The sequence below is a fragment of the Astyanax mexicanus genome, chromosome 1 (assembly GCF_023375975.1).
Source record: "Astyanax mexicanus isolate ESR-SI-001 chromosome 1, AstMex3_surface, whole genome shotgun sequence".
NCBI classification, from domain to species: domain Eukaryota; kingdom Metazoa; phylum Chordata; class Actinopteri; order Characiformes; family Acestrorhamphidae; genus Astyanax; species Astyanax mexicanus.
In genome coordinates, this window is record NC_064408.1 from 63,146,628 (window position 1) to 63,168,767 (window position 22,140).

Genomic DNA, 22,140 nt, shown 5'->3' on the forward strand with positions numbered 1-22,140 from the left:
TAATCGTAAAAGCCCTACTTGTAAAATCAGTGGCCACACGAGAAACTCGGGGGTTCGACAGGACCCCAGCAGCCCCACTTTTCTGATACCTGCTGGGCAAAATCTCTGTGACACAAAGCGTGACTGTGCAAACTCAATGGGCACCATTGAAAAGGCTGGGCAAACCAGCTGCTTCTGGGTGACCACAGCCACTGAAGAACTTCCTCTCAACACAGATAACCAACCACACCACCCAGGAGCCTCAGGCAGGACACGCTTTCCCTCGGTCCCTCTCTATCCCCCATTCTATCTTTTCTTCCTTTTTCTGGCTCACCCCTACATGACTGATAATGGCTTTAGCTTAAGGCTAACAGTACGAGGGACAGTCAGGGAGGAGGAAAGAGACAGTGAAGGAAAGCCTTGGGCATGCTAACTCCATTAGGAGAGCAGGGCTTATTGAAGAGTCAGCCGAGCATGCAGGACAGAGACACAGGGCCGCTGTAGAAAAGAGAAGCAGAGCAGGTCTGCTCCGGCCTCTCAGGGGAGCCACTTCAGCAAGAACAGAGGATCTCTCAAAGTCTGCCCAACAGAGGAGTGTTCTCAGAGCCCTTAACCTTCAACGTCTCTGTTAGGTGTTTCAGCCGACTCGCCCGTGGACAAGAATATCAATGCATCACTTCACAAAATTCAGAGCAAGATGTTCCAGAGCGGGCGGTGGGCTGCTAAATGAGAGTACCCCGTATCCTTTACTCTCTCCACTCGTCTTTGTTGGCTTTAGAATGAATGGTGGGGATTCTTTAGGCTAGAGAATCATGCCTAGCGGATGCACAGGGATATGAACAGTTCATGAATCAAACTAATCTGCTGTTAGAGCAGCATCCAGAACACAGCCATATACTGTACAACACAGGATTACATCTCATTCCAATCCCCTTTCTCTCTCTAGCACAGTATTCTGACAGATCGTTCATGCTTTCCTAGTTTTACATTTTTCTTGAACTCCAGCTAAAGCTAATTTCAGTAAGAGAGCTGTCAAATCAATCAAATCTAATTAAATCAAATTTATTTGCTTAGCGCTTTTTACAATTGATGTCATTAAGCAGCTTTACAGAAATGTGATCACAGGACAGAGAATCAGGCAAAACATTAAAAAATAAAATACAGAACTCCCACTGAGTGAGTCAACAATGTAAACATTCACACAATCAATAAATCCTTATGAACCCTTTTCAACCACAGCTTAATTTTGTATGTTTTACACTAAACACCTGCTTATTATTGAATACCTACTTTTTATTTTATATGTAACTTGATATTTACAAACTACGCAGTATCGACTAATTACTCAATACTAAGTACAATACTAAATATCTACTACTTAACTACTAATTATGGGTAATTAGGAATGGGCGATATGGCCCTAAAATAATATCATGATATTTAATGGTATTTTCATGATAATGATACCCTTGGCGATATGATAAAACACTGAATTAAAAAATATATATATATATAAATAAAATGAAAATTTTATTATTGAATATATAGATATATGACACACCCCTAACTGAACTCCAAAATGTCATGGTACTAATAATGCACTTCAATTATCTCCATATATCCAGGATTAAAGTAAAATAAATGATGCTGGACAGATATAATCTGTCTCCAGTAGATATATAATGGGAAATAAAAACAGTGTGATTTTTTATTTTTTTTGCTAAAAGCAGTATTTAAAAAGAAAAGAGTAGAACCTTGATGTGATATTTAAGGGTGGGTGATATGGCACAATATTTCAGGGAATAATATTGTTTTGTTTACGATATTCAAAAATGTTGGCAATATTATTTTGTACAATGCAATATGGCACACCCCTATTGGTAATGACTAAACATTTGCTAAGTATTAATTATTCAGTATCTACTAAATATGTACCTAATAAGTACTAATTAACAGAAATCTACAGAATATCAGAAGTTCAGACCAGATTTAAAAGAATTACATTTTTTTGCAGTGTGCTTAATTTGGTTTGCAGCATTACAGGAGTATCTCTCTCTCTCTCTCTTTCTATATCACTCTCTCAGGACCTTTCCGAGACTGTTTTCAGGTGCGGCAGGCTGGACACAGCACCAGTGGGATGTATCTCCTGAAGGCAGAGGGCGGTGATAGGCTGATTCAGGCTTGGTGTGAGCACGGACTGGACAACGGAGGCTGGACGGTCTTTCAGAGGAGGAAAGATGGCTCCGTTAATTTCTTCAGGAACTGGGAGAACTATAAGGTACCACTGACACACCGGTGGAACATGGGGGACTGCTTACTGTCTTATTGGTCACTCACTATATTCATTTTAGCCGATGGCGAGGGAGACAGTGATTCACTCATAACTTCAACAAGTAGCTCTGCAGTTAAAAGAGTTATCTAACTTCAAATTCGCAGACTCAGATCCTTATACTATGCAGTGTTAAAACCAGTTTTATAATTATCGATAATATAAATATTGTATAAAAAACACAATATTTTCATTATTTCAACCAGTACTAATCCACTTGAAAATCAAATTGAATAAAGTGTACTGACTGTGCAGAGTTGATTGTGTAAATCTATTACAGTGAAGATTCATTTTTACATTACCATTTTACAAACATCTACCCATAAAACATATGTTTGTGACTGTGCCTCACAACCAAATCAATTTAGAATGCACGCACATCAGCTTTAAAATATGAACTGCAGTCTAAAGCTGTGCGTCAGATCACAAAGTACTAGTGCATCTCAAAAAATTATAATATCATTGAATAGTTTACTTTATTTAAAAACTTTTTTACTGAAGGTTACTGAAACCTTTAGTAATTCAGTTCAATGAAAACCCAAAAATCAGTGTATCAGAAAATAAGAGTATTTTATTATATAAGACCAACTGGTACTTTTGGCAGTGTGCCAAGTCCTGCTGGAAGCACTGCACTGATTTTGGACTTGATAAAACACAGTGGATCAACACCAGCAGATGACATGTCTCTCTAAACCATCACTGATTGGTGGAAACTTCACACTAGACATCAAGCAGCTTGAACGGTGTCTCTCCCTCTTCCTCTAGACTCTGCTCCATTGATTAACAAATTAAATGCCAAATTTCTTTGATGATCAGTGATGGTTTGGAGAGTCATATCATCTGCTGGTGTTGAAAGTCAGTTCAGTTTTTTTTTCTTATAGCACTTCATGCGTCCCTCTGCTGACAACTTTTATGGAGATGTGGATTTCATTTTCCAGCAGGACTTGGCACACTACCCACACTGCCAAAATAAGCAATAGGTCTTACATAATATTCTAATTTTCTGAGACACTGATTTTTGGGTTTTCATTGGCTGTAAGCCATAATGATCAAACATAACAGAAATAAGTGCTTAAAATAGATCACTCTGTGTCTAATACATCTATACAATATATGAGTTTCACATTTTGAACAGAACTATTGAAATAAAGTAACGTTTTAATAATATTAAAATATTTTGAGATGCACTAGTATATAAACACAAAGCTTTAGACATATAGTCTACTGTTACATAATCCAGCAGTCTGTACCATCAAAATGCGTGCACATAGAGAATCAAAGCAAATGTAGTCAGATAAAGCCCAAGTGCTTTATTTGTAAAGGAGATGAAATAAGCATGTATGTTTGGTGTGTCAAGAGATGGAATGTGTGATATTAGATCAAATAGGCCCACCCATTGCTCTGCTGCAGAAGTAGAAGTAAACAAAAGTAAACAATGTCAACAAATATCAACACCCATCAGAACACAGCTCTATCGGGTCCAAAGCAAGAGGACAATAACACTCTGTGTGTGTGTGTGTGTGGAGAATCGTCCATGAACACGATTACAAAACTTACTTACTTCAACCCTGCTGCTCAGACAGCGAGGCAGAACTGCACAGTCCCACAGCAAATTCACCTCAACCAGAGAAACACAAAATACAATTTCCACCCGTTCAAGCCTGGCACGGCGCGGCGCGGCTAGAGAACACGATTCCGTCCAACTGGACATCTTTGAGGGGGAAAAGGGCCAGTTTTTTCCGTGCACTGCTGAAATCTGTGGAAAAATCCAATTACGGCTGTGAAAGCCTGTCCACACCTCCCTGCCTGAGACTGTGAGCGTGAATTCATTCAGCTGGAGCAGAACGTGCCTGCTCAACACTCACAAGCACTGAGGACACTGTAACCTGTAATCCACAACTTCCAACACGGACACGCAGGCTGTGTGTGTTTGTGTGTGTATACTCACATGTGAATAACATATTAAATGACATGGGTGATTACCACAAACACAAAAAACACACAAACACACAGAGATGAACACATACTCTAAACTGAGTAATCCTGTCACCAGGATACCAGGACAACCAAATAATTACTAAGTGATGTATAAATGAGGGTTTTTAACCATATTTTTAAATATTTTTTAACCAATAAAATTTCCATGATTTTGTCATGACTTTCAGTTTTTCAGGCCTAAGACGATTCTGATAAAGATGTTGACACACAATCTTTAAAAATATGTGTTTCAGATCCTGAGATTACTGAATTAACTCTGAGCTGATGTATTTGTTATCTCAAAATACATTTTCTTCATCGATAAACAGAAATACAAAGATCTGTAGGCCAAACTTTCATGACTTTTCCAAAACATTTGGGGTATTTTATTTTTTTCCAAAACGTATCCAGGACTGGATTGCTATTTTCAATAGGTTTTTCATAAATCAGGCTACATCTAGAACTGCATTTAAGTTGCTTTCTATAAATTATTTGAAAGATGGTAATTTGAAAAGGTATCTGCAATTTTTGTAACTGTTTTATTTAAAAATATACATAGTAAGTGTGTGACTTTGGTTATGATTTTTCTTTTGTAACTGATATGCAACAGTCCTGAAGTTGTACCTGCCAGTTCTGGCTATGCCAGTTTTATTCCAAAAAGAGGAAACATCAGAGAGATGTTGGTTCATTCTTAGCCCACACGTACTCTTGGTCACTTTGCCCATCTTGTGTATCCGGATTAAATATCGACACATTTAAAAGAGAGACAAATCCGATCACTCAAAGCCCTTCACGCAGATGGTCTTAGATGCATTAAAGCATTTGAGGTCCTATTTGCACAGCACCTTGTTGTCATCTCTGTTAGACCAGCGATTCTCAACTAGTTGGTCGGGACCTAAAAGTGGGTCGCGGACACGTTCTGGGTGGGTCGCGGACAGCTTGTTTAAACGATATGAAATGCTATTGTAAATTATATGCTCTAAATCTTCGCTCTGTATCTCTGTTTCCTCTCACACAGAAAGGCTTTGGGAATATAGACAGTGAGTACTGGCTGGGGCTGGAGAATATCTATGCCTTGGCTAAGCAGGCAGACTACAGGCTGCTGGTGGAGCTGGAGGACTGGGCAGGGAAGAAAGTCTACGCTGAGTACAGCAGTTTCCGGCTAGAGCCGGAGAGCGAGGGCTACCGCATTAGACTGGGCACCTACCAGGGTAATGCCGGAGACTCGCTAACCAGTCACAACGGCAAGCCCTTCACCACGCTGGACCGTGACAAGGACGCCTTCACAGGTACAGCATTCACATTCAAACATCAGAATTAAACAAGACCAGTGTGTGCAGATTTTTTTTTTTCAGATCAAATTCAGATTTTGGGCTTTTCTTTATTATTAGATTTTCTTCAACAAATAAAACAATCTAGTATAGTTGGGCAAAGAGACAATATTTGATAGTTTCATGACACATTTTCATTAAATATTTTCTCATATTGCTCACCCCTACTACATAGAACAAAGTTTAGAGCAGTGGTCTACAACTTCGCACTTGGAGAGCTGTGATCCCCAAGATTTTGGATCTAATATATCCAACCAGATTAGGTCAGATCTTCAATTGGCCCCAAAAAAAATCCAGCCTGACCCGAGCCCGTACACATTTTGAGCCCGAGCCCAATTTAAAACTTGACATTTTTTTAAGTAAGTAGAGCATTAAAACTGAGCTTTTTAAAACATTTTCAGGCTGTTTAAATGAGCAAAATCTGTTCAAAACGATGTTAACTATCATTGCAACACTGAAGAAGCATAGACCTATTATTAAAGAACAATGTTTATTAAGAAGAGCTACACACAGCTCTGCAAGGCAAGTTTGTAATGCGGACAAGTGGAGGAGCTCATGTGTGTGCCCCAGAGCTGTGTGATTACAACATTAGCAATAAATATATAAAATAAAAATATAGTTAAAAAACAGAAGTCTACAATACAGACTATTTTCTTGAGCCTGACCCGATCCAACCAGAGGAAACTGGTGGGAAGTTCAGGGCGGGTCTCAGGTTGGGTCCGGTTGAGAATTTAAGCTCTAAACCAGATTCAACTAATTACTGCCTACACATGTGTTTGACTGACTGAATAAAGTGTTTTGGATTTCTACAGCAGTTGAAACTTACAGGAAGGTAGCTAGAAGTCATTGACATAGAGAATCATATGAGAGTCTCCCTCAGTTGGAGGCACTAAATCATGCTTTAGACTGATTTATGTAGCAGTTAAATTAACTGGCAGCATTTTGACTGAGTGTTTCTTACCTAAACAGTTTTCACTTTTCCAATGTGCTCTGTGGTGGCTTTATTATGTAGCATTTGGACTGGGAAAGCTTAATCGGGATATCCCAACTCCCTATCTAGAGTTAGTACTGGAACTGAACATACTGTAAACACTGGCAGGGGTTCAGCTGCCTGCTAAGCACCAAATCCCACTCGAACCACTAAATCAACATGCAATTTAGACCTATATGTCAGCGTCCCATAATCCAGTGCATATAGCATTTGGAATTCTATATTTCTGTAATGAGCTTTTTTCTTTCCTCTTTCCATTTTTCATATAATGTTTTCCTCGACTCACTGCTGTTCCTTTATCCTTTTCCACTACTACAGGTAACTGCGCTCACTTCCACAAAGGTGGCTGGTGGTACAACGCATGTGGGCAGACCAACCTGAATGGCGTTTGGTACACAGGGGGCGTGTACCGCAGCAAGTTCCAGGATGGGATCTTCTGGGCTGATTACGGAGGCGGCTTTTATTCACTCAAGTCTGTCCGCATGATGATCCGACCCATCGACTAAGACTTGCTCTTTGACTCCTTCTAAACCTCTCTCTCAAAGGTCTCATCAAACTCCCTCTACTTTACCGCTACTTTACTTTAGCTGTATATCAGTAGGTTCCAGCTCTGGTCCTGGAGCAGCAGACTGTCCTGCACATTTTGCTGTTTTCCCTGCTCTAAAAAACACTCAAATTTACCTCAGCAGGAGCTTGAATGCTCTCTCTCTCTTTACCAGTTAAAATGATCATAAAGCCAAGATGCTTTTGGGAAACTGAGCCCAGATTGGATAAAAAGGATCAGGTGTTTAACTAGAGCAGCAACACATTGAGGACAATACCAGTACTCCAGGACCAGGGTTGAGAAGCACTTCTGTATATTCAGCACAAACGCCAGCTATTTTAGAACCGTGCTTTCACCCTAACAAGGACAGAACATCTAGAAGAAGAACATCACACACTTTGGGGCAACGGTCAAGCCCTGGCCAGTCAAAAGCTTGGGGACATCAGCAGTCGACAGGAAAATGTCATTTCTTAAAAGACATTATCCCAAGTCAGACTGGGATCAATTGCTCTATACTTCTTCTATCCTTTCCTACACCACTCTTTTCTTTATTTTATTCCCAATCAGTTTTCTTTTCATACCACTCACACCCCTTCACTTTATATACTATTTCTTATTTCCCTACAAAGGACTGGAAACAGACTGTGCCAAAGGGCCCAGTGTGCTTTGATACGTGTTATTGGTCTGTAAATATACTTCATGTTTTATGTTTGCCTTGTATTTTGTGTTAAAGAGTTAATTTAAAAAAACTCATATTACAGAACGGCCCCTATCCACCCTATCTGTTATTTATCAGTGGTTATTTATAATAGTTATGCCTTTGATTTGTTTAGCCCTGTTTATAAATGTACTGTGCACCTTCGCACAATGTGCACACGTTCAGTATGCATGTATGTGTCAATTGTGGAAGCCTCCAACTCGTGCGTACATGAAAAGAAAAGAAAACGGTGCAAAGTCAGCAAATCTGGCAACCCTGGAGCTGGCAGCAGGCTGTACGTGAGCACAGACGGACGCACGTCGCACACGCAAACTCATGTAGACATATACGCTCCAAACACACAGGCACCCTGTACACACCTCTGAAATCTGAGGTGTTCTGCTGACAGGAGGTGGAATCAGTTACCAGCTCATGCCAAATAACATTCCATTTCAAACAAAAATAAAAACTATTTTTAAGTAAAAAAAAAGGCCTCCAGACTCTGTTCTCTGCAACACCTTGTCTAATTATCCCCCAGTTGCTGTTCCAATTACACTACCAATCCTTCCACAGTCTGATTTGAGAGAGGGAGGGGCGGGAAGAGAGAGATTTCATTTCATGTTAAAAGTATGCAGACATGTGAAAGAGTAGAGAGCTGTGCCAGAACACAGACACAATGAAAAACACATTTCCACTGACCATCCAGTCGTGAAGACAGAGAGACAGAGAGAGAGAGAGAGAGAGAGAGAGAGAGAGAGAGGTGCAGAGGGGAGTTGGAAGACATAATACAAGAACATTCCTTCCATATAAAGTGTTTCAGCTTCATTTTCACAAAAGTATATTTCACAAAAGTTACGATTCCCCATTCTCACATTCCCCTCTGAGGGACTTTCTGAGGAACATCCTCAATCACCAGCATCTCACAGTGAGGGTAAAAAAAAAAGTAATAAAGAAAAAACTGCCGGGACAGTGTATATCTTGTTGCTGCCATGCAAACACCTTGCATCTCAGAAACATCAACTTTATAGCAGAAGGAAAACACCTTTACTTTTAAAGAAACCAATGTAAAAAAAAAAGTAATTTTGGAAGCATTTCGTTTGAAATTCATAAATTCATCATTATATTTTGACACAATGTAAAATGCATATTTTTCGCAGCATCTGGCAGAGACTACAGATCAATCTAAACCTGTAGAGTTCAATTGTGGCTCATTAAGATATATTTTGATGGACTGGCAATTTTAAGCCTAATCAAACTCCAGCACCATAAATGGACACAGTATACAGTAGTGAGGTACACTTAAAGGTGATGACAATAAGCTCTAATAATCTTTAGTGTGGAAGAAAAAAGTATGCAAACAGCCCAAGCGAATTTTCAAAAATAAGTGTGTAAAATAGGAGCAAAAAGAGAAAAAGGAGAAAGTGTAATTTATTGTTTTTGTTTTCTTTTTAATTTTGATTTCTTATGTTCTCCCGTTTTAGCTGCAACTAGGAGCATTGTGTAATAAGGAAGTTATTATTGTAAAGTTGTGCAATGCAGTAGGTAATTTATTTATACTGAGTTTACGTTTTACTCTATGGATGCCTGTTAACTTCCCCAGCGCCATCATGTGAAGTCAGCACCACGTTAGACAAATCTTTTGGAGGAAATACAGGAAGTGAATAGAAGAGGTTGAGGAGTGGTGGGGCTGAGGAAAGCGAGCGGTTTGGATTATTGGAGTATTATTTGCTTTTTTTTACTGGTAGATAATTTTGAATGTATTGGATGGACGTATGAAATCTTTGATCAAGTTGGAGAACAACTTGGGTGTTCAGCGGGCCCTGAGGAGCTGAATTTGGGGTTCACAACATCAATTAACAGGAGTCAGTCTTAGTAGCTTTGCAGGTGGTTTGAGTATGAGTACATGAGCATAGTACCAGGCCAAATACAGATTCTAGTATCTGTAAAAATACATCCCTAATTGTTCTCCAAGAACTATACCAAGGAAACCAATGAAGGAGAGTCTGCTGCAGGTTCAATACCATAACCATTCTTTTTTAATTAGCGCATAATCTAATAAATTGTTGCTATAATGCACATTTATTCCACTGATATCTTTCCACAATATGGAGACACTAATGTAAATTACATGCCATTGTAATGTACAGGGAGGGGTTGGACAATGAAAGTGAAACACCTGTCATTTTAGTGTGGGAGGTTTCATGGCCAAATTGGAGCAGCCTGGTGGCCAATCTTCATTAATTGCACATTATTGCACCAGTAAGAGCAGAGTGTGAAGGTTCAATAGCAGGGTAAGAGCACAGTTCTGCTCAAAATATTACAATGCAGACAACATTATGGGTGACATACCAGAGTTCAAAAGAGGACAAATTGTTGGTGCACGTCTTGCTGGCGCATCTGTGACCAAGACAGCAAGTCTTTGTGATGTATCAAGAGCCACGGTATCCAGGGTAATGTCAGCATACCACCAAGAAGGATGAACAACATCCAACAGGATTAACTGTGAACGCTGTAAGAGGAAGCTGTCTGAAAGGGATGTTCGGGTGCTAACGCGGATTGTATCCAAAAAACATAACATCACGGCTGCTCAAATCACAGCAGAATTCAATGTGGACCTCAACTCTCCTGTTTCCACCAGAACAATAAATTATTGTGGTCTAAAACCAGGTGTTTCATTGTCCAACCTCTGTAAGTCTAAGTAATAGCTGGTAAAATTTAAGAACCAGACATGGGAATACAGGCTTTTGTGCCTATTTTTATCTGGGTTTCTTACAAAGACATAAGTGAAAATATTTAGAAACTACACGCACGCACACAGAAGGAAAATTATGACATGTAAAGACCTTTTGCTGGCTTTCCTTCAAAACATTACCCAACATCCTTGGCCAGGTTTTTCCCCTTGTATCTGGAGCCTCCCACTCCAGAGCACAGGTCAAACAGGGTTAAAGAAATGCCAAAGCCCATGGTAGCAGAGCAGAGGCGGGTTGGAGGGAGAGAAATGAACGAGTGTGATGAGGGCCAGTGGAGTTGGCTGTGCTCAGCTTTGCCACTTGGTCACCGAGTTTCCATTGCGCACGTTTCTCCACTGACTGCTCTGAGCTTCTGGCCTTCAGTCTGCTTCCAACACCCTCACACCCACCCTACACATCACAGATACCCAGGATACACACACACACACACACAGCTGTCTAATCAAAGCTTGTGGTCAAGCCTGTGCTACTCAAAGAAACAGACGGTGGTCTGACTTCATCAGAAGCCATTTCAAACGAAGCTGCAGCTGCTTTCACACACCCACACTGTCATCACTAGGAGTGCAACTAAAGATAATGTGTCGGTTTTCATGCTGGATGGGATGTAAGACAGGAAAAATAAATCTGATTCAATCTTGTAACAAATCGATTAAACCTACTGCGCGATTATGTCTGCTGTGTATTTTTCCTCGTGAGGTGGAAGAGTAAATGCCATAGTCCAAACCATAGTCCGCACACCAACTGAACGTTTTGTAACATTGTGTACATTTGGTGCGGTTAGTTTTGGATTCACACTCTGGTTTAATGACCAAGAGCACTAAAAGAACTGTGCTATGCCGTATTATCATCAATTAGGAGAGCTGTGTCTACCTATACTTGGCACTGATTGGTCTGTAGAGTGAGTTTCCTTTCCAGGTGTTGTGCCTAATTCTGCTCCATACCAGAATTTGACTTCTATTTGCATGCATGCATCACAGCAGAATGAGTGTAACAGATTACACTTAGAACTATGTAGTCCAGTTAAAACAGACTCAGGTTGGTTTGTCTTCTTAATGCGGCTCAACTGAGCAGGTGTGAAAACAGTATTCGCACTCGGGGGGGGGAGATCAAAACAACCAGACCGAGACCAGCTAGTGGAGGGGGAGGGTGGGGGGGGAGATCAAAACAACCAGACCGAGACCAGCTAGTGGAGGTCCCAAACGAACTCTGAAGCGGTTTGTTTGTGGTGAGGACGTGATTTGAGCTGAACTGCTCATAAAGTGCAGTTTAATCTGAAATATTAAAGCCAGATAATGCTAATTACCACAGCTATGAACAATAACTGTCTCTGCTGCTCCACGCAGTTTACACATGCAGTCTGTGCTGCATTCACTACTCCCAGCCGTGCAACTTCGTTTACTACGTGTACATATCTGTGCTTCATGTCCAAAAAAAAAAAAAAAAAAAAAAAGACACTGTGCTTGAAAGTGCAGCGTTTCAGCGTTCAGTGTTTAAGCAGCTTTAAACTGCACAGATATACGGACTGGAACACAGTATTTTTTTGCCATATTTACTTTCTTGCTCATGCAACAGACAGCTTTGACCAATCAGAGGTACAACATGCTTGTGTGGTGTAGTGGTTTTACTGCACATTTTGATGCGTTTAGTTTTATTTATCTATGTGAAATCAAACCGAACAGAGGGGAAAAAAACGCTCAAGTACACAAACTCATCAACTGATCCGGACCATAGAAACCAACTACAGGTCTGAAAACGGCCTTAAAATTATTGTATTTCTGTTTAATAATAAGGCTTAATCTACAGTTACAGTAGATACACAAGCCATGAGTGTAAGCACCAATACTGCAACTGTTTATTTCACTCTTTAATAGTGATAAATGATGATAGACTGGCTTAGCTTCCTGTAACTGGCCAAACTAACAAGTCGACAGTCTGGCTCAAACAAGGTAGGAGTGAAAGCTCCTTAAGATGCAGTAGAAGTTGCCATTGTTTTCTGGAGGGAGAGCTTAGTACCTGTCAGCATCGAGCTCACCAGAGAGCTGAGTAAGTAAACTGCTTTTGCCAGGCAGGTCAGTTTACACACACACACACACACACACACACAGATATTGTTTATGTTGAAGACATTAAGGTGAAGCTTGCAATATTTTATGCAGCACAAGTTATTTATTATCTGACAATTTCAGCTCATTGGTCAGTTTCTCTTTTTATATTGTCACAAGGACATGTTTTTTTTTGTGGGTGTTAAATAGAGCTCTACAGAGCCAGCCTTTTTTCAAGCAAAGCTTTTTCTTTTAAAATACTTAAAATATTACATTTAATGCAAATGTCAAGATACTCATCAAATATTATGGACTTCTGTGGTATGAGTTTAGTTTTAATTGTGTGTAAGTGCTTTTAGCCTACCAACATGCTTACAAACCTAAACCCATACATCATCTTCACACTCCAGTAGACATTCGGCTCCACTCGTACTAATGGAATAGATAAATAACTAACAAGTCTTTTCTCTCCGATTCAGTTTTCTTCCGTTCAGCCTTTTCTCTGGCTTAATAAAACCGCACTTCATGCCACTCTGCTTCAGCAGCACAACATTATGATTTGTTGGAGAAGACTGTGCTTCAACAGAGACACTTTTATATATTAGTTAAGTCAAAAGGCTCCAGTCTATAGTTAACTCTGGCTCAAGGACCCTTAACAGGGCGTAAATACTAGAGACGTGCAGGTGTTCTCCAGTACTTACTATTCAGGAATGAGTTATATTTCATTATAGAGTATGAGAAACGTTTAGATAGCTGCTTACATCTCCAGCTGCTAATGAATAAATGTTACCTACTCTAGCTGATGTTAGATGTTAAATACCTCAGCTTATACAGAATAGATGTTAATTACTACAGAGGATTTTAGTAGATATTTAAGTCTCTACATAATTTTAGCTAGATATTTAAGCTGATGTCTAAGTTTTGGGATATAGGGCCCTCTCTGGTGAGAATGGGTAATTGCAGTGAGAGTGTGGAAGAATCATTTTAAACTTGGCGGGTTTGATGCGGTCTCCTTACAGAGTGGATGAATCCGATTCCAGGTTATGTTCAATCAGACAGAGAGACAGAAAGTTTTTGCTATGAGTGTATGAGCTACTGAACTCTGAGTTTCCCCTTCTGAAGTCTCCATTGCTCCACCAGCCGCTCGTGTTCAATAAAACTGAGCTGGATCCTCTTTTAGAGGCTGTACATGTAATGTAAGTATGTAAAGACATGTCACGTGGCCAGAAGAACTCCTGCGACCCAACACCCCAGTTTTTATAATGAATATATTAGGCTTCATCACACTGGTACCATTAAACACAACATTTATTCTCGTCTCCACTCAGAAATGCTTCTGCTTTCAGTCTAGAAACTAAATATTACGGACTGCCACTTTAATTACTTTAAGTAATGTTGGACGTTAACGACTGTAGCTGATGTGAGATAGATGTTAACTCTCCTCTAGATGATTTTATATGTTAGTTACTAAAGCTGTAAATCAATTATTACATGGACAGTACAGTAAGACACTAATGTGTGCAAAGAATGGTTTACCAGTCAAACAAATACCAGCAGAGGATTCACATTGGTACAGGAATACATTGATATTGTGCAGAAAACAGAATAAAGAAAGTTGTAGTTCTTTCAGCTGCACACAACTCAAAACAGAGTGTGATGTTTTGTTACAGAGAAACAATTTCTAGGCCCTGGGTGAAGTATACAGAGGTGAAGGAACAGACAGTGGAGCAAAAGGAACAATGTAACCATGTCAGAATCTGTGTGTGTGTGTGTGTGTGTGTTTATGTCATGGGTTTCAAATCGGCTTCAGCAGAACTGTACAGGATTTTCCACTCTGCTGTCCAATGCGCCTGAGACACCTCCAGAGCAGTCTTACACACACACACACACACACTCATTTAAATAATAAAAAGACTAGATTATTTAAACCATCTTAAAGACCACACAATAAAACTGTCTAACAGAGTTTTAATCTGATAAAGAGACATATTTATTTCTTTGCCAATGTGAATGTTCCCTGTTCACAACAAAAGAAAACTGTGAAAAGTACAAAACCCCCATCATAATCTAGTCTTCAGCCCTAGTGGAAGTGGATTAGTTTATCAGGTGGACTCTTAATCTGTAATAAATATTTATACGTCTCTTCAGTGATGAAATCCACTCATCCAAACAGCAATACCATCACCACAGGATACGCACGTTTATTACCTAAATTCCTGAATCACACGGTCACATGATCCCGCTTCATTAACAACATGGGTAGGGAAGGTAGGGAAGAGATGCTGGCCCAGATTCAAAACACAGGAACACACAGTTCATGTTTAAAGGCTTACAAAACCCCTCTGCTCAAAACAGGTTTTACAAAAACATGCCAGGTTTACCATCTTTTCTCTGCTTTTACAGTGCATTTCTTATGTTTTCAGAGGAGAGATTTAGAAACAAGCTAGCACCGGGCTGCTTGAGAGAGAGAGGAAGAGGCAGAAAGAGAAAAAGAAAAAATATGGCAAACTCGAGATGAAGCAAAAAAAAAAAAAACCCTGAAAGAGAGAAATTGAGAGAGAAAGAGAGGCAGAAAAAACAGAAACAACAAAAGAGGGAAATAGAGAGAGTGAGAGAGGGGCAGAAAGAGAAAGAGAAAGACATGGCAAACTAGAGATAAAACAGAAAGATTGAAAGAGAGAAATTGAGAGTGAGAGAAAGGTAGAAAGAGAAAGACATATGGCAAACTAGAGATAAAACAAAGATTGAAAGAGAGAACTTGAGAGTGAGAGAAAGGTAGAAAGAGAAAAAGAAAAAAATATGGCAAACTCGAGATAAAGCAAAAAAAAGACTGAAAGAGAGAAATTGAGAGAGAGAGGCATAAAGAAAAAAGAGAGAAAAATACGGCAAACTCGAGATAAAAACAACAGAAAGAGCTATAGAGAGAAATAGAGAAAGAGAGATACAGACACAGGGAGCGATATAAAGAATTGAATGGAACAGAAAACTTGAGACAAAGCAACAAAAGGGGCAAAAAAGAAATTAAGAGAGAGAGATAAATAAAGTGAAATTAATGATATGCAAAACCTGACATAAAGCAACATTAAGATTGAAAGAGAAATAGAGAGAGAGAGAGAGATAGAGAGAAAGAGAGAGAGAGATAGAGCAAAATGAATGATATGGCAAACTTGACATAAAGCAACAGAAAGATTGAAAGAGAAAGAGACAGACAGAGAGTGATATATAGGATTAAATGATACGGAAAAACTCAAGACAAAAAAGAGCAAATAAGAGAAACACAGTAAGAGGGAGAGTGATATAGAGAACTGAATGAAATAGAGAAAGTGTATGAGAGACAGCGAGAAAGTGAGCAAGACGGAGAGTGAGAAAGAGAGAGAGAAACAGAGAGAGAAAATAGAGAGTGGGAGAGAAATAGAGAGAGAGAGAAATGGAGAGAGTGAGAGATAAATAAGAGTGTGTGAGAATGTAAGAGAGAGACAGAGAAAGAGAGCAAGAGTTGGAGCAGTCCCGTCTTCAAACAGTCTGGACTGGATGTGTTCATGGCGCTTCTTTGTGGAAACATATGCCCCTTCCAAAAGTGCTGAAAATAAACAATGCTTGTCAACACATCATACGTGCATGCGTGTTTGTGTGAGGGGGGGGGGGGGGGGGGGGGAGTTGCCAAAAAGTGATCAGACAGAAGATGCTTTTCTTTTTTCAAGAACAGTACATCACAAACCTCTGAACACACTCAGAGGAAACTCAGATTTCCAAAGAAACACAAAAGAAAAAAACAGAGAGAGAGAGAGAGCGAGAGCGAGACAGAGGGAGAGAGAGAGAGAGAGAAAGAGAGAGAGAGAGAGAGAGAGAGAGAGAGAGAGAGAGAGAGAGAGAGAGAGAGAGAATGACTGATGGCCTGTTTTCTGGCCCACTCCTGCTGGTGCTTTGCTCTAGCTCACTTAAAACACAGTTTGTGCTGCCAGTTTATAAAAAACAACTTTTAAAAAAAGAGAACTAAATCCTACTTCTTTAGCCACTTGTGTAGTTGTGTGTGTGTGTGTGTGTGTGTGTGTGTGAGTCATGTCTGTGCAGGGGCTGAGGAGAGGGAGAGTGTGTCTGCTGGATGTGATAAGAAAGCAGAACAGGACTCTCAGACTTTTACAGGGAGGATTATGGAGTAAACCGTGGTGAGGGGGAGAACTGCGGTGTCAAAATCAATCTATTCATTATGATGGATCTGAAGTAGGGAACATAATGGTAAATGAATCTGTACTGAACAGTCACGGTATGAACGGCACGGTTTGGTTCACAGTAAGCTACAGATAAGTGCAAAAGCTGTGGACCAATACTGATGAGCATAATGCTGACCCAAATCCTACTAGTGTGAAGTCCACCTTAAAATCCTTAAATCAGTAAAATTAAAGTATTCTGTTAGCTAATCTTCTTTTTTTCTTTGCAATCTCTCCAATAAGTGTATAAAGAAAGATGTTCAACATTTATTTATTTATTTATCATTCCTTTTTTTTTTTTTTTATTCCTCTAGTTATTTTTTTCCTGTTGTTCTGAACCTGTAGTGAACAGTGAGGACCAAACTACGGTATGAAGCAAATCGTGATATAAGTGTATCATTAAACCCTTATGGCCCAATCTTACAGAGTGCACAAAGTGAGTTGTGCTGCTCATTAATAGCTTACACCCCTTTTTCAGACTTTGCATCCGAGTCATTAAAATAGCAAAGACACTTATGAATATATCTATGCTTATATTTCTTAAATTTATGGAATGCTGCTATCTTAGCAACAGAAAACACAGGTGCACCACTGACTGATTAAAACCCTGACAACGGTCACCAGTCAGAAGTTCATTGATATCTTGGCAATGCAAGTGGGCTAGGCCCTCTCACACGCAAGGCATACTTTTGAGACACGCAAGGCATACTTTTCACGTTTTTATGACAACAAAGACACACTGACGCCCTAAACCAAGCTGTGCAGTGCACCGTTGACTGTCCGCTTATAGAGCACTAAAATAGGGCCCTTAACCTGAAAGTAGATGTGTTTCTGTATCAATATTAGAACAGTAGTAAGTCAGGATAGTAATATGCCAACTGATTATGAAGTGTTACAATCTAATACAGCATCCCAAGCAGCAATAATGTCAACATGTCATGGCAACATGTCATGAACTAACAGTTTAAGTGCGGCATAACAGCGGGTGGAAGATGGATGGGACAGCGCAGTGGGTGGTAATCTGGCTAGGATTTTCTTTTTTAACAGCCAAGCGCCTCAATGCAGGAGACCCACGGGCCAGTGCAGCGTTCTTTAGCTTTCATAGGACATGGTAAAAGTCATGGGACAGTACAACAGATCCTTATACAGAAACGTTTTGCATGTAAGTGTATAATGCTACACAATAACACGTAATTACTACATTACTAAAAGCACACATACTTAAAACATACCTTTCAATCAGTTATACAGTTCCTACTGAACTGCTATAAAATATAATGACACTACAGAAAACACACATGCACCTACCCCAACCAGTAAGCACAGTAGTGATGAAGGTTTTACAAGAGAAAAGGGAGTGCAAGGCAGCTCATTCTCACAGCCTAACACAAAAATCATGCACACACTCTAAAAACAGACTCAACACGTAGTAAATACGAGCATGTGTGAGCGGCCCTGGAAAAAAAGATGCAGTCATTTCTATTGAACATACGTCATTTTAAAGTGCGGTCTGGGCTAATGGCTCAAGCGTGATCCAAACAAGCCTGACTGCGTTTAACAGAACCCACAGTAGGGCTGAACGATTAATCGTTTTTTAATCGAAATCGCGATTTGAATGGACGCGATTTTTCAATCGCAGGAGCTGCGATTTGAATTAGCCAATAGCCTGCAAGTGTTTCCAACTTATGTGGTTAAAAGCGCCTGTTCTGTGTCTGAGAGGCTTGTGTGTGTGTGTGAGCACACCGCCTGCTCTTCTCCGATTGGCCTGATGCAGCAGGGGCTGGATTCATTTGAATATTTTTTTCACTGGAGGGCGGGGCTGCGTTCAACGCAACGAAGCCAGCATGCACTGCCGCTCTCTCCATTGCAGCTACATCAGGGTGAATTAAATTTAAAGTGGCGCTTGGACATGAGTGGAAGACTTGGATAAAATAATTTAAAGCCAGGCGGACACTGTGCAATTGTTTAAATGCGTTGTAGAGTTCAGATTGTCTGCGAACCCGAACCTGACTTGATGCCCGAACTCGCGCCGGGTCAGCAGAGAATTCCCTCCGCTTTCCTTTGCGCTCTGTCAGATGGTGCTCCAGAAAATGGTCTGTGAGGTAGATCTGTTTTAATACAACAAATCACACTATGATCTTTATGATGTACCACAAGTTACACTGTTATAATCACACAGTGCTGCACGCGTGTCAGCAGCTGCAGCTCTGCCTGTTTAAAGCTCCGCGCGTGGGTTAATCGGTTTGCGCCGCACACATCGCCGGGGTGACGACGCGTCTTTTTGGGGCAGAAATAATATTTCTTTATTTTATTTCTGCTATTGCGTGCCGTTTTTCGTTTATATCTTTTGGAATTCGTTATATTGTAATTTTATTAGTATTTGGGGATTATTAAATAAAATATAAAAGTAATATATAAACAGTATAAATAAATATCAGTTTGTACCAGTGTTGGGAGTAACGGCGTTAAAACAGCTTCTGGCCGCTGTGCCTGTGGTTTGGCGTGGTGAAGTGAGGCACAATTGTGACGATTTGCTGCTCTAATCAATTCAGTGATTGCCGTGGACAAGCCAAGTTCCGAATTAAGGACGTTAAGCTCTTTTTAGCTGCTCCGATGTTTGTGGTGCTGCTGCTTTCTCTTTTAGAGCTTAGATTTTCTGCCCGAACCTGACCTGACCCGAGGACCGACCCGAAATCGGGCTCCTATTTTTATTTTATATAAAGCTTTGGTGTGCTAATCATAATGTTGCTAAGTAACCAATTATTATTGTTCACTAAAGCGAACGAAATAGCGAAAACTGAAAGTGAAAAACATTTGTGTTAACTGAATCTGATAAAAACGGCAATTAAAAGAAAATAACATAACTATCTCGAACTGTATTTTGTGTTTATAAAACTAACTACAACTAACTGAAATTACTGATAGAATACCCTCATTTTCGTGTTAAATTAATTTAAAAGCGCTGTTGTACAGCGGAGTTGTACAGCGGGCGGTGTTGTGCCGAGCGCGTGGCACCTGGTCCGTGGCGTTAGTTCTTGTGTAAAGCGCTCGCGCTAGCCGCAAAATACGACAGAAAACACTGAGAAACTGCAGAACTATCTATGGGATTACAATATGAGCGCCAGGCAGATGAAAGAGAAACAGCAGATACAGCGTGAGAATATTTACCTGTGAGTAGTAACTCACACCAGAAATCTCTCTCTCTCTTTCTTTCTCTCTTGCAAAACGTGCACGTTTTGGGCCTGATCTAAGCTCTATTCTCTTTTGGCAAGGCTGTTGTTATATTAATACCATTTTAACGGTCATTAGATTGTTGTTTTTGTCCATTATTTTTTTTGTTTATATATACATATTTCCTTTGAGGGTGGCTTGGTATGTTTAATTTCATCCCCAGACGCGTTTTTCCGTTTTTTCCGTTTTTTTCAGTATTACAAGTTTTAGTAATTTTCTTTGGTTGTGTGGAGAATTTCGTTTTATTTTTTTTAAATTCGTTAGATTATATTTTTGTCAACATTTTGGGTTTATTTTCGTTTGTTATTTTTCTAATAGTAAATGTATAATTGATTTCCTTTTTTGATGGGCGAATATTAAAAAGTAACGCGATTAGTTACTTTTACTGGTAACTAATTACTTTTATAGTGGAGTAACTCTGTTAGTAACTCAGTTACTTTTTTGGAGAAGTAATGAATAACTATAACTAATTACTTTTTCAAAGTAACGTGCCCAACACTGGTAGCTACCAGTATGAAGCTAACAGCTAAAAACTGATTTACTTTTAAGTTCATTTATTTGTAAAAATGCATCTCAAAACTCAAAGAGTTTAGGATAAAACCGATATTTTGCTTTTTTTTTTAGCTTTTCTGCTAAGGCATTACTGTCCACAGCGGACCAGTCAGTTACTGATGTTGCAGTTATACCTTTTGTGCATGCAAGCATTAATGATGCTACTTTTGCATTTAATGTGCAAAAAAACTGATTTACTTTTAAGTTAATTTATATTGTAAAAATGCATCTCAAAACTCAGACTTTACAGTTACTGATGTTGCAGTTAAACCTTGTTATTTATTTTGTTGTTACTTGCAATTTAAAAATAAAACTGAAAACTGCATTTAATCTGAGATACCTGTGAATATTTTATGTGGAAGAAGTTTATAAATTTATTTGATAGGTATGGTAACCACTAATACAGGTTTAGGTTTTTGATGGATTAAAAATAATCGCAATTTAAATCGCAATCGCAATATTCTGTGGAAAAATCGCAATTAGATATTTTGCCCAAATCGTGCAGCCCTAACCCACAGCAAAAGCCAGAAAACCTGAGAGTGTTTAATGGACTTGCAGTGCCCACAACAAATGGACATGCTGCTGGAGCCTTTCCACGAAAAAATGCCTCTATTCCAGCACTTAAACCTGCTCATTCCAGAGCTCAACCATTTAAACTAACTACTTCACCCTGGCTTGTTTCAACAAACTGCTGCTGCAAAACTCAAACACTAGCTGTACAGCCTACAACAAATCAGATACAGTATTTATTTAATAGTGCTGCATACTTTAAGCTCTTATCATAGATTTAACAGCCAATTAAAGTATATACAGCTCTGGAAAAAATGTAAGAGACCACTTCAGTTTCTGAATCAATTAATCTGATTTTGCTATTTATAGGTATATGTCTGAGCAAAATGAACATTGTTGTTTTATTCTATAAACTACGGACAACATTTCTCCCAAATTCCAAATAAAAATATTGTCATTTAGAGCATTTATTTGCAGAAAATGAGAAATGACTGAATAACAAAAGAATATGCAGAAGAGCTTTCAGACCTCAAATAATGCAAAGAAAACAAGTTCATATTCATAAAGTTTTAAGAGTTCAAAATTTTTTCAATATTTAGTGGAATAACCCTGGTTTTATAATCACATTTTTCGAGCATCTTGGCATGTTCTGCTCCACCAGTCTTAAACACTGCTTTTGGATAACTTTATGCCACTCCTGGTGCAAAAATTCAGGCAGTTCAGCTTCGTTTGATGGCTTGTGATCATCCATCTTCATCTTGATTATATTCCAGAGGTTTTCAATTTGGTAAAATTAAAGAAGATCTCTTATTTTTGGCCAGAGCTGTATAGCTTAGTCTATTCTAGTTTTATATTGATGCTGTAACAAAATTAAAACACGTATTTTCTTGAATCTTGCTTGGTTTTCACTTTTTGACAAAAATTTGTATCTGGCATTGGTTTAATATGTTGTTTTCAAATTCGTGGTGAATAAGCCAATAGAAATTATGCAACATGACA

The 22,140-nt window shown here is 39.3% G+C and overlaps 2 protein-coding genes across 6 annotated transcripts in view; one reads left to right on the forward strand and one right to left on the reverse strand.

The window, feature by feature from the left end:
- The window catches only part of angptl1a (angiopoietin-like 1a), a 47,516-nt gene extending 39,178 nt beyond the window's left edge, over nucleotides 1-8,338 (forward strand). The window contains exons 3-5 of the mRNA XM_007259484.4: nucleotides 2,064-2,257; nucleotides 5,304-5,574; nucleotides 6,926-8,338. Coding sequence (XP_007259546.3) covers nucleotides 2,064-2,257; nucleotides 5,304-5,574; nucleotides 6,926-7,113 — 653 coding nt within the window. The 3' untranslated portion in view covers nucleotides 7,114-8,338. The remainder of the gene's footprint in view (nucleotides 1-2,063; nucleotides 2,258-5,303; nucleotides 5,575-6,925) is intronic.
- ralgps2 (Ral GEF with PH domain and SH3 binding motif 2) overlaps nucleotides 1-22,140 on the reverse strand; it is a 197,616-nt gene that overhangs the window by 68,346 nt on the left and 107,130 nt on the right. The gene's annotated exons all lie outside the window — the stretch shown is intronic.